Below are 12921 nucleotides of genomic sequence, written 5' to 3'. Positions count from 1 at the left end.
TGGTGACAGAAGACACCACAGTTGTAACCAGAAAGCTCAAGAACAGGGCAAGTGCTACATTTCAAGAAGTGCCTCAGTGTAAGGAAATGGGTCTTATCTGAGTCTGCTACGGGCCAGATTTGGCACAGGTGAAGTCAATCAGCAGGCTCAGGTTTCGAGCAGGTGTCCCAGTCTGCTGCAACCATACAGACACTGCAACTGTCCTGGTAACACTCCTGCAGTTGCCTGGACCAAAAGCTGTTCCTGATTGATGACACTACAGAGAGAAGATTCAGAACCACCACACAGACTTGTGCATATCTTGTGCAGCTGTGGTCCTGTTTAAATCAAAGGCAATATTTTTCTATTAAGCAGAAAAGAACAGTTCTACCCAGAGTTTTGCCATTAACTGCTCTGGTAAACACAAGCATATATTACAGACTGTAATGATAGCTTGTGTCCAGAGTCTTGGGGACAAAAAAAAACCCCAAAACAACCCACACAAAAATGTAACCCTTTAAAAATGTGAGCCAAGCTTTTTACATTTCTTCATACTCTAGTTCTGCATTGGTAATGTCACAGAAATATTTTCCTTGCAAGACATCAGGCTCAAGTTTCTAGGCTCAAATTCGCTAAACCTCCAGTTCATATCACAGAATAAAAAAGGGGAAACTTTCAAGCATTCTGAGCATCTCCTTCCCTAAAAAAAAGTTTTAAAATGACAGTGCTGTCTGCCAACCTCTACTGTGCATACAGGAATTTATTTTACCCTGTGATCAGGAAGAACAGGTGGATGATGCACTCTACAGACAGCTCAGAGTATCCTCACATTAGCAAACCCTGGTCCTGATGAGGGACTTCAACCACTCAGATACCTGCTGTAGGAGAAACACAGCAGAGCATAGTAAACCCAGCAAGCTTCCAGAGAGCCTCGATAAGAACTTGCCAATCCAAGACAGAGACATGATTAAGAAAGCCAAAGTCCACCTGGAACTGAACGTAGCAAGGGTTGTCAAAGGCAACAAAAAAGTCTTTATAGCTACCTAGGTGACAGAAGACAGACTTGGGAAAATGTGAGCCTGCTGCTGAATGGAGCACAGGACATGGAAAAGGCTGAGATACTAAATGTCCTTTTTGACTCAGACCTCTGTGAAACCATTACATTTAGAACTGTTATTCTTCATTTACAATAAATATAAAAGTATAATAAAGGACAGCACAACCTTAACTTGCCTTCAAGCTAAAGTAGCTCAGGGCATGAGTCAGATAAACTAGTGACCTGTGTTCCATTTGCCATCCCAAACATCAAGAAAGATTAAACATACCTAAGTAAAACAAATCATTCAATACACCAAAGAAGGATCAACATAATGACATCTGGAATTAGTTTTCCAAACCAAAATAAGAACAGAAATTATTCTTCCTCCGTAATGTTTTGGCTACTTTGCATCTGCTGGAGGGGGATACCCTGCTACAGTATGCCATTAGCCTCATGTTATTTATCTCTTTCATTTCTTGGAGTGAATGATGTGCTAAAGCAAGGCATGGTACAGAAGATAAGCTGTTTGGGGAAGAATGAGCTCTGGAAGGAAACAGCACACCTCACCTGCAGTTCCAGTTTAGAACTACCACATCTCAAATGTAGGACTAAAATGCCAATAATTTTTAAAGTATATAGTTTTCAACAACAACAGTGATGTCAATAGGATCACAATTCTGTAGTACATAAGCAAATGTCAGACCAGAGGCCACTGGGGAGATAGGGAGGCTGGAGCATGTATGTTTTAATTTCCATCGTGCTCCTAACAGTATCCAAGCACTCTCACCAAGGTGTTCAGCAAGGCTGAAGTTCTTATGCTGACTATTCTGCAACAGATTTCGTGGAGACTTAATTTTTCCCCATCTTCCCCCACTATTACTTACCACAGTACATATTAGACCCATCTATGGCCTATAAGTAGCCTTCGCAAGCTCTCTGTGGGCAATATAATTGAATCCAGCTCCATTCTAGAGCACCTACAAAGAATATGCATTAATGATTCAGCCCTACCCTCAGGCAGAAATTACTCAATCATGAGGCCACATCAGAAACTCTGCAGATGAGGGTGTAGGGATAAGAAACTCCACTATCTGTAACAAGTGGAAACTTACTGAGGTTATAGATGAAGGAAGGAATGCTCCAGATCCCATGTCTGCTTGGAAAGAAGACTCTAATCCATAAGAGAAGCTCTCTCTAGGCAGTGTAAACCCATCCTTTAAGCACGAAGAAGAGTGTAATGATCTCCATATTCACATGCTAGTTTTCAAGTAATGTCATCTCACCCTTCCCTACTTACTGCTATCCAGCAGGGAAAGTGAGTTGCACATTGCCATGATGGCACAATGGAAATAATTATAGAAGATCCTACAGGAGAAAGACAAAGATCACGATGGGGCACGGCCTTTTCTTTCACTGCTAAAGTGCAGCATAGTAAAGAATTCCTTGCAAAGAATCCTGACATTACTTAGTATTAATTATCTAAGGATTTCTTCTCTAAAGTGGAGATGTTAGTAATGCAGCAACAATGAACCCAAGAGCCTCATACTCATGTGCAGGGAAAACATTGCATGCATTCCCACACCTCCATCAACTCTAGAGCTGAGCTATTACCCAGCAAAAAATCATCTCCCATTAACAAAACTCTCATATTAAACAGTAAAATAGTCCCTCACTAATCAGATGTATGTTCTTGCTCAATTTGTATATATAAAGGAGTACAACTACAGTTAATGGACTGCAGTCTATCTGCAATGCTGATGCTAAAAGCCTTACCATTCCTGATTTCTGTACTTTCTACCACCTCCAGTTGTATGCCTCTGTCTGCATGTCTTTCAAGTTTCTTGTCCACCTCTTAAAGGCCTTAATTGTTTAGTCTTCTACTCACCTGCCTCTGTCTTAACATCCTAATCTTCCTACTGTACTTCTTCCACAGACATACTTCTGCCTCCTTTTATTCTACTCATCTTAAGGTGAGGATGTGCCCAGAACTTAATTACAAAGCCACAAAGTACCTTCTACTTCAAATCCTCAGTCAGACCTGACTTAATCCAAGAACTCTTTGTCAAATACAACCCTACTACAGATTTATATATGTAGACAAAAAGAATTGTGGCTCTTGCGGTTTACAATATCATTGTAATTAGTAATTATCACTAAGAAGACTGGATGTCCAGGATTGCTGGGTAAAGATTGTTATGAATATGCAAATTCTGTGACTAAACATATCTGGACTGCTACGATTCTTTTATTTCCTGAAGCAAATAGGAAAAAAAAAGGCCTCGCAAACAAGAGTGCCAGCACAGGAGTCTGCTGAGTGACACAGACTGCAAAAGTCCCATTTCTAAAATTTGTTTCTTCTGAAATTGAACATAAACTGCAGTAACAGTGCTAAATTCTTCATCCCAACTCACTGCCTTTTAACAAACAGCTCCTTAGTTTGTAACAAAGGTATATGTGCACTCTCTATCCTTTCAAGTTGGGCATCTGCAAAACAGGTAACAGTTCACTCCTGCTGATAAATACACAAACATCACTGAAAAAGGCATTATATATGACAATATTCAGAGCAAAGTAACAACACCCTATAAAGCACAAGGAACTTACTTAATATGTGGAAATTGCACAAAATTTAAGTAAAAGAGTGTAGTGGTTTGGTAAACCACGACAAAGAGGCAGGGCTGCACTTCAGATGGGAAGAATGCTGGTATTTCCATTACCCTTTTATTAAAACATAGGTCCAACAAATGCTGATTGGATGTCTACCTAGACTGCAAAGAAGTCAAGAGAAACAACTCATGCATTCATGGCAAGTTAAGAGACCAGGTGGAAGGTTGTTTTTGAAAGGATAGATATCTGTGTGAATCTAGAGCTAAGTAGTTAAAACGGGCATCCAAAAATTTGGGGTGTTGTCTCCAAAGACATACAAGCACAGCTGCAAATTTAACTAGAGACTTACTTTGTTCTTGATCATTTCAAACATGTCCATGAATTTGATCAAACACGAAGAAAAAGTATCTGAATCTTTTGCTGGAAAAGAAAATGCCTCAGAAAATGTACTGGGGGTGATCAGTGCTGTGTTCTCACTATAATCCTGGAAAATCACAAGCACAACTGAACGCATAAGCAAACTGAAAAATGCATTCACCAGCTGCTATCCAATGCCAAGTTTTGAAACGTCTATTCCTTATTTCTGCTCTTACATACATAAACTTGGTATTCTGCATTTAACTTGACAGGATTTCTCACTTGAATGCTTATGATTTACAAGGTATTTTCCTTTTAATTTACTGGAACTGCCATTTTACCTGGGGGGATTTAACTAAAGCTGTTTCCATATGTTTTGAGATGAAAGCTTGAGACCACAGATTTGGAACTGTACAATGTTTTGCTCTTGGGCAGGTTGGCATAACTCCCGTGCGTGGTGTATATTTACATAATACCTTCAGGTTTTTTTTTCAGGACATCTCCTGTGAGTCAAGTGAGCCTGCTGCTTTCCAACATTATAACTAGAGTCAACACTCAAGAGGTGAAGGATACATCACCAGTTTGTCCCCAGTAGCTCACAATAACTTTGTGTTAAATCCTACTCATTTCACTCATTCATGAGAGTTAGTGTCTCACATTACTCTCAAACAGAAGAGATCGACAATTTCAATGCTTCCACTTTTTCAGCAAAGACACAAATGGTTAGGAAATGCAAACTAAGCCAAATCTCACCCACTGCCAGACATGCACACCCAATTCCTGTCTCACACCATGCAGCAGCAAGCCTCCATGTCACAGAGGTGCAGAGATTGTGCTTTTCTCCCAGTCTCCAACCCTGCCTGCCAGGCTCTGTGAATTACAGAGCTAGAAAAAGGTTTCCACAGGGTCATATGATACATATGGAGGTTCCACACTACCCTCTCCTCTTTCTGAGAAAGGAGGTATCCCTGTTTCCCAGTCACATAGGTCTCAACTCAGGAAAACAGAAATTTGAGAGGTCTGAGTGCGGGATTAGATAAAGTTCACAGTGACTCGAGAGTGAAATCCTAGCCCTAGTGACATCAACAGAAAAGCTCTCACTGACTTGAGGGCCAAGATTTCAGCCCATATCCCAAACTGAAGTGTTTTTTAAGCTGATGAAATTCAGGCCCTGATCCTGTAGGAGATGTATACACCTTTCATTTCACATATTGAGCAGTTCAAATTCAACTGAACAATTAACATCAAATAAAGTCAGTCAGTAAGTTTTAGTGAGATCTAATCTCTAATTGTAAGTACAACATTAAGGTCTTACAGTGTAGTGAAAGGATTCAAACAGCACAAAAGCAACTCCAGGGATGCTTGCTTTGGTTCTTTTCTTTTTACTTACTTTTGTCTGATCATCAGCTTTAAATACATAGCAGATACTTTGCTGATTTGCTGCTTCATCCTTTATCAGACAAGCAAAGTAGCTCGGATCATGGCTGTTGTGAATCAGTTTGTGGACCTGTTGTGGCTTGTATTCAAACACACTTGAACAAATTAGAGGGTCCCACTGCTGGGTTTTCCCTGTGTCTGGTTCACATCGCAAACTGGCTGGTGAAACACAAAGTCGGATTTGGCTGATGCTGGGTTCTTCTTTGGAAGACTTTGCACTGAGCAACCGGATCTCAGCCACAATCCAAGGCAGCATTGACATAGTGGTTAGGGAATGCACTGGGAGAGAACCCACGAGCTGGAGACTGAAACTTGCTGAGAAATCACTAGGTGTTTGAGACTTTTTAACTTTGAATGTTATTGGCTCCATTTTACAGTCTTTTGGAAACCTGGACTAATTCACCAATATTTCAGTTCCATGGAATGACATTATCTGGATGGCTCCTTTGATTAGGGAACAGAAGAGTTCTGAAAGGAAAAGAAACAGTTATGTAGGTGCTGGAACTCCATTAAAAACCAACTCTCAATTACACAAATAATTAGCAACTTAACATCAGAAGAGATCTACCATGGCCTAACTAGCAAGTTCCACCTCTCTGCATTGGCCCTTACTGCTTCAGGTCCAACAGACATAACTGTAATAAATACATTGCTCAGAAGAGAGTCAGTCGTGATTTAAAAGTTGCTTTATGACCTTAGCTCAACTATCTAATGAGTAACTAAATTGCAGCGCACATTCTTTCTAGCCTGCGTCTGTTTCATGGGGAGGTACCTGTAGATCACACTGGCCTATTTCAATCCTATTATCACAGGAAGAACCCAGCTGAGCTATTCTGACCTTCATGACAGTTGAGGTCACTGCTTGCTAAGACACCTTTACATATGGAAAAAAAAAAGTCAACTTGACAGCTTTCTTGTCCATAGGTGGATGACTTTGAATTTAGCTACTAACATGGAGCTGTTTCCTTAGGTATAGCTTGCTAAGTGATTATTGGTTGTAACCAAACAGATTTTTTCAATAAATAACACCCTAGAAATCACTGTCATCTACAAATGCTAGCAGCAGTCAACTGAGAGATCTCTGAAAAACCTGTCAAATAGCAGTCATGAGCAACAGTCCTTACAACATTCTGGGAAGTACCAGATGACAATCACCATTCATGGTTGCATTTTAACGCTGGTCAGCCAGACGGGAATACTTAATGTTAGCCAGACTGACACTGTATCATTTTTCTTCCTTAAAATACCAAATGGAATATACCAAGTGACACACAACTCTGTTGTAATCCTGTTATACCCAGCATCTACTTCCACTACTGTTACTATGTATTGGTACTTTTAGTAATGAAATCCAATAATTGCATTTATTTACAAATTCCATTTTGCAAAATGCAGTCTATGAAAACACATAGATTGGCATTTGATATACTACCCTGTTTTAACTCCTCTTTAATTGACCTAGTTTCAGCTGTTACATTATATTGTGTGAGACTGACATGAGGCTGACAGGCCTGTAATTGCCTGTGTTTGAATACCAGGACACGAGTTTACCATCAGTCTTACGAGAGTTTCCCATGATAAGACCTATTAAAGCCAACATAAATAGTACCAAGATATCCTTACAGAACATTTTAATTACATTTGAACAAGTACTGAATAAGTGGCATCTGTTTACTGTGACAAGAGTACTTACCTTTGTTCATCTACAAATATGATCAAAACCAGCACTATTTTTCTCATGAGTTTCTATTAAACTTTGTCCTTCATTTGCTCTTGCAATAATATTTTCAGACTGAGTTTCTAGCAGTCTTTCGCCTTGTTGAAAATGAAAGGAAATTTTAGGATTAAAAAAAATCCCAAAACTTTTTTTAAAATTTCAAGATGGAAATTAATTTTGAGCTGTTTAAAATGCAACCAATCTATAAATGTCCCAGGGGGAAAAAAAGTTTCTGCAGTAACTGGCAAACTGTAAAAACAAGAGAACTGCAGAAATCATCTTTGGGTATATTTACTTTTTTGAAGCTTTTTCATCTTTTGACAAATGAGCACTGTGGCAACATTATCAGTTCCAAGGATAGCAAATTTAGCAAGAGCGCAAATTTTCAAGATACTATTCAATGAATTAATAATAAACAGCATTCTAGATGTGTAGATCATTTTTTTAAAAGTCTTTCCATAAACCTCTGGGTGTTTATCTGCGCATGCGAGGTGTGGGAATAAGGGCCATGAAAATCCAGAATTTGTACATCTCATTTCAAGTATACTACAGCTGGGGTTTTTTTTTTTATTTCACAAACAAGCAAGAAAATAAGCATCTTTTAGATTAATATAAATGCATTACATCAGAAATGAAATAGCACCAATCTGTGGCAGGGGAGGTTCAGGTTGGAAATCAGGAAGAATTTCTTTACTGAAAGGGTGGTAAAGATTGGAACAGGCTGCCCAGGGATATGGTGGAGTCACTGTCCCTGGAAGTGTTCAAGAAACAACAGGATGTGGTACTTGGTGCTGTGATCTAGTTCACATGGTGGCATTCAGTCAAGTGTTGGACATGATGACCTTGGAGGTCTTTTCCCACATCAGTGATTCTGTGATTCTAAATGAGATAGCAGCTTCATGAAGCATTTTTACACCTTATCAACACAGACTGCTAAGCACAATTACCATGATAGTTTTCCATCTGACAGGAATCAAAATGGTCTCTTCTTTGGCAAACTATTACAAATTTTTTCTCCTTAACAGCAACAATGAAAAATAGTTTAGCAACTGCAGGGAAGATTGGATTCATTCATAACTACCATGGTGTGTAGTCTAAACTACATAAAAATCGAGGTTTTAGCTTTTAGTGCTCTTGTCACTTAGTGGCATAGATAATAATCTTGGGATAAGAAAGCCTAAGAAAACTTCATTCTTAGTGGAAAACAGGAGAACTGAGCTGCCACACAGATGATGATGTATCCAGCCACATACTATTTGTAGCAATTTCTTATTTGTGTTTTCTGAGAACCCTTCTCAAAAAATATAATTAAAGGCATGTAAAAATACAACAAAGTCACCCTCGTTTCAATCAACTTTTCAAGAAAGAGAAGTTTCTTTTTGATTACTACCATCTACCACGGTCTTTTACCCCAGATCTACGAGGCAATGCAGCCTCAAATAGAAATGAATATCACAATATAATACATTATTTTGCATGCCAACTCTAAGGACTGAACAGTATATTAAAAAAACCCAAGGTTGATACTTTGTCATACTTAAACAAATATTGTACTGCTGGAATGTATTTAATATAAATGCGAAGCTTCTTGGCAGTCATCTGTTTTTTAAAAAAATAAACACCTTGCAAAGTCAACAGCATAAATAGTGTCTGCATTTGTTATTTCCAAAGAAAAACACTACTAAATCAAACCAAGTAAGTAGAAGTCAAAATGCTAGTTTTTTCCCTTATGTTAGGAGGGGCTGAAAGTGCAGTTTCTCAGACCACAAATTTAGCAGCATCAGAAAGTCTCCTTATCCAACCTGTATCGTTCTGTATGTTACTGTTCTGCATGTTCCATCTCCCTTTCCCAGCCATTCTTTCTTTGTTTCCTCCTCCTGTCACTTACCATAAGCAAATCCCACCAGAAATTATGCCAATTTCATGCTGCTGGTATTAACGTCCCTCAAGTTTACACCAAGGACTAGGTTTTCCTTCAAGACTAGGTTTTACTTCAAGACCATGAAGTGTTTATGTACGTGCTTAATTTAAACCTAAAAATAGTTTTGTTCTTCTCAACAGGCCTATTCCCAGCCATAAAATTAAGCACACATTACGGACAAAGAGTAGCCATGGTCTCAGCCCATCCATGTCTGCCCTGACTCCACTGCTTGGAATTTTAGTGCCCTTACCCATCTCTGGTTGCCACCACTCAGTTCATCCCTTCTGAAAGTTTGCTCTTCAGGTGCCATAGGAGTTTACGATACATACTAATACAGTAGGATCAAACAAGTTTCCTCTTCCTCCCAAGTGTCTGACCAACTCTTGGTTTTTAAATGCTTATTTCACCTTTAATCCAAGAGAGAATAGGAAAGATATAAAAATAAAGCTGTCCACTAGTTTCCTTCCACCTCAACTTTGATGTTCCTTTGGCAGCTCTAAATGCCATTCAGCTTCATTACTCTGGGCTTTGCTTAGCACACTGGAGGTCTCCAGTTGTTCTCCCAGTGCTCACAGACATAACTGGGACAGCTCCTCTTTCTCCCCTCCACCAGCATCTTTTGAAGGATCTTGGTTGCCCTTGCACTCAAAACTGAGAACAGCTTGAGTGGCACTCCTCAGCTGAAGCTTTGCTGCTGAGAAAGATATAGTTTAGAGAATATGAACCTTAATGTTGCTACTGTTTATCCTGCTTTGATTCAGCTGTATTTGCTCCATCAGCATAAAAACAGCCAGTCAAACTGTAATACATAAGATATTTACACAAACCGCATTAATACATCAAACCCTGCCTTCTATACTGGGGGACACCAGACTGACTCATTAATGTGGAACATACACATGGGAACACATGTGTGCCCTTTGTTCTCAACTTCTCTTTTGCTCTGATCAACCCAGCCACTTCTCACAAGTGGGGAGCAGGCTTAGAAAGCACGCAACACTACACGGATAGTCCTGTTCTAGCAAAATCTGATACTCTGCTTTTTAAAACCCTAACCTAATTAAAAAAATATATATATATTAGACTATTGCTCTCCAAAATCAAGTTGCATTCTCACCGTGTTGTGGCACAACACGGTGAGAGATACCTTCAGAGAGTAAAGTCAGGGTGATGGCAAGACAGCATGAAAGGCACAGCTACACAAATTATTACTTCTGCCATTCTGGACCCCAAGTTTTCCCCATGTGAAGGTACATGTCTAAGCAGCATTGCATCATGCAGGACAGCATTCCTCAAAATTCACCTTCTCACAAGAGAGCAAAGACTATATCACAAGGAGAAAGTATTGGCGCCAGGTGCCAGTTGGTTAGATGGGGTCAGGTAAGCTTTGAAGTTAGGAAGGAGAATCATGTGGGGTTATTGTGTTAGTAACCTAGGAAGGTGAGGCACTGAAAATCAGGTTTGTGCAACTGGGGGAACACCAGGCAGATTTGGGATAAACTCAAACTAATACAGAAAAAAGGCAAAGAGAGGAGACAGAATGTTCTAAACCAAAAGAACACACACACACACACAAAAAAAAAAAAAAAGCAGAACCTTTGACAGTGGTGAAATGTTATCATTCTTTTGTCCTTTCCTCTCAACCAGACTAAATTCAATACAGACATGCAGCCAAAAGTTTTAAACTATTGTTCAGAACATTGGTAACTACAGACCTAAGCAACCCTTCACTCTCCTCCAGCTCCTTCCCTGCTTTGGTAGCAGCTGGAGTGCTGGGACTCACAGCAGAACTGATGAGTTTAGAAGAAGTGTCAAGCTTTCACACAGCAGTGAATAAATGAGGAGTTTGACCTGGGAGCTGAACAGAAAGATGCCATCTTCCTCAATCTTTGCAGTTCTTCTGAGAGACAACTGTGCAGTTACTCCACATCAGGCTTGGGACATGGCAGCAGCTTTAGTTTATGTAAGTTTCTCTAAGTCAGTTTTTCTCCTCAAGAAGTTAAGCAAAAATTCCAACCATTCTGCAAGGTCTTATGAAAAACAGCTGGTCTTAAAGAGCACAAATTTGTTCAGCTCTTCTCTGCATGGCATTAGCACTGAACCCTGTTGACAAATGGAGCCAGAGGCACTGGTACTGACTGCACTTCACCACTGATTATTTTAGCAGAAATATCATACTACTTAAGGATTATGAGGAGCCCTGGCCTGCAGCCAGAACTCTGGTACACTAACCAGAACTAAATACCACTTGTCTCCCTCTCTTTCTGATCCCTAACTGAAATTTACATTGTCTTTGCTCAAGCTGACAGATTTCTCTATCCAGCTGGCAGGATATATAGACAAACACGAATATATATAAAGTATGTCATGACACGGTCACTGCTAAGAACAGTTTTCAAATAGTTTTTATTTAATTCAAACTGGCACTTGGAACCATGACACACCCTTCTTGTTGCAAGGATGTTCTTTTTATCTCATAGCTACTTACTATCTGCTGTTTCCTTCTGAAGTTATGGTCTGCTGTGGGCAACAGCATGTGCAAGTCCAGAAACCATTCTGCCTCAGATATCAGTTTTCATTTCCATTATTTTTTCATTAAATGCTGACTTTTAAAAGACTTAATGCTTAAATACTGTTAGCACCTCCAGACTGGGTGCTGAATAACATTCAACCATACACTCTGGTACTGGTTCCAGTAATAAACACACCTAAAATATTTACCAGTACAACCAGCATTTTTATCACTCCTCAAATAAGTTTAAAAAATAGACTGTTAATTTAAAAATTGCAACAAAATGGTAGTATGATCTTGATTACAAACATACACATTTATAATCAACTATCTAGTGAAGAAAATAGCTGACTGCTCCTGCCCTTAACACCTGTTGCTATTTCCTTAATCAAGTCCATGGAAATTAATATGCTGATGATTGAAGTCTTCTGACTCAGCCTCATACAGACCTGAACAAAATACTGAACTGTTCTACGACTTTAATGCACTAAAAGAAAACCCCAACCTTTGTAAAAGAAAGCCTGCTAGGTAAATTACATTAGGAATACTATTCCTTTTTATTCAATTGCATATCTACAGCCAAAATGCCTGCATTCAACTTTGCAGTTAACCAAATTACAGTGAAAAAAGTGTCAAGTCATCCACATATCACTGAATATGTTTCACATTCCTTCCATCCTGTCGTTTTTCTCACCTGCACGCATTTCTACTTTTGTGTATTACCTATGATTTTCAGCATTCCTATATAACAACCCGTGACAAATTTCTATTTCAGCACTTAAAAGTGTTAAAAGTATAGACATACGCATCAGCTCAGAGTTATTCGCTATTCAGAAAATGTATAATTTATTAATTTTGACCCACGATGTTCCACTCAATCTCTGGGCTTAACGCAGGCACAAATCCCACCATCTGCACTACTAAAGGTTCCTACAGCAGATCTGCCATGTTAGCCTCTCTCCCAAATAAAACACAGCACACAAAGGCCTCAATCTTTTCAAACTGCGCTATAAATAACCACATTCGTTTCATATCCCTCATGAACGCAGTGTCAAGAGATTGTTCCCCTGTTGACTTAGTTCGTGAATTTAAAGGGCCGTAAGAACGCCGCGCCGCTGTGGGGCGATTGAAAGTTACATTCGGCTGTGCTGCGGTAGGTTCTTCCCCAGGGAAGAGCCGCTTTGGTGCTCTGAGACGGAGCGGGGTCTGGGAGGAGTTATACCCACCGATTTTGCATTGATGGGCGAGGAAAGAGCAGACAAGAGAGAAGAACTAAAGGCACCTCAGGTCACTGACAGATTAAATTCAAGCAGATCTTTTGGTTATTGTGACGAGGAGCCAGCTCTCCCCGA

General features: G+C 39.6%; 1 protein-coding gene across 7 annotated transcripts in view; it reads right to left on the bottom strand.

The window, feature by feature from the left end:
- Positions 1 to 12921, bottom strand: part of TBC1D1 (TBC1 domain family member 1) — a 115400-nt gene that overhangs the window by 101347 nt on the left and 1132 nt on the right. For 2 of the 7 annotated variants that reach the window (XM_017744566.1, XM_017744569.1), the window contains exons 1-2: positions 9308 to 10100; positions 5373 to 5887 (exon numbers count right to left, since the gene is read on the bottom strand). In XM_017744566.1, coding sequence (XP_017600055.1) covers positions 5373 to 5789 — 417 coding nt within the window. In that variant the 5' untranslated portion in view covers positions 5790 to 5887; positions 9308 to 10100. Of the gene's footprint in view, positions 1 to 5372; positions 5888 to 9307; positions 10102 to 12795; positions 12908 to 12921 lie in introns of those variants that run through there. The other 5 variants (XM_008641367.2, XM_017744570.1, XM_017744567.1 and 2 more) reach the window with 4 other exon arrangements.

The sequence above is a fragment of the Corvus brachyrhynchos genome, unplaced genomic scaffold (genome assembly GCF_000691975.1).
Source record: "Corvus brachyrhynchos isolate BGI_N302 unplaced genomic scaffold, ASM69197v1 scaffold17, whole genome shotgun sequence".
NCBI classification, from domain to species: Eukaryota; Metazoa; Chordata; class Aves; order Passeriformes; family Corvidae; genus Corvus; species Corvus brachyrhynchos.
This window is presented reverse-complemented; position numbering and strand designations above follow the sequence as displayed.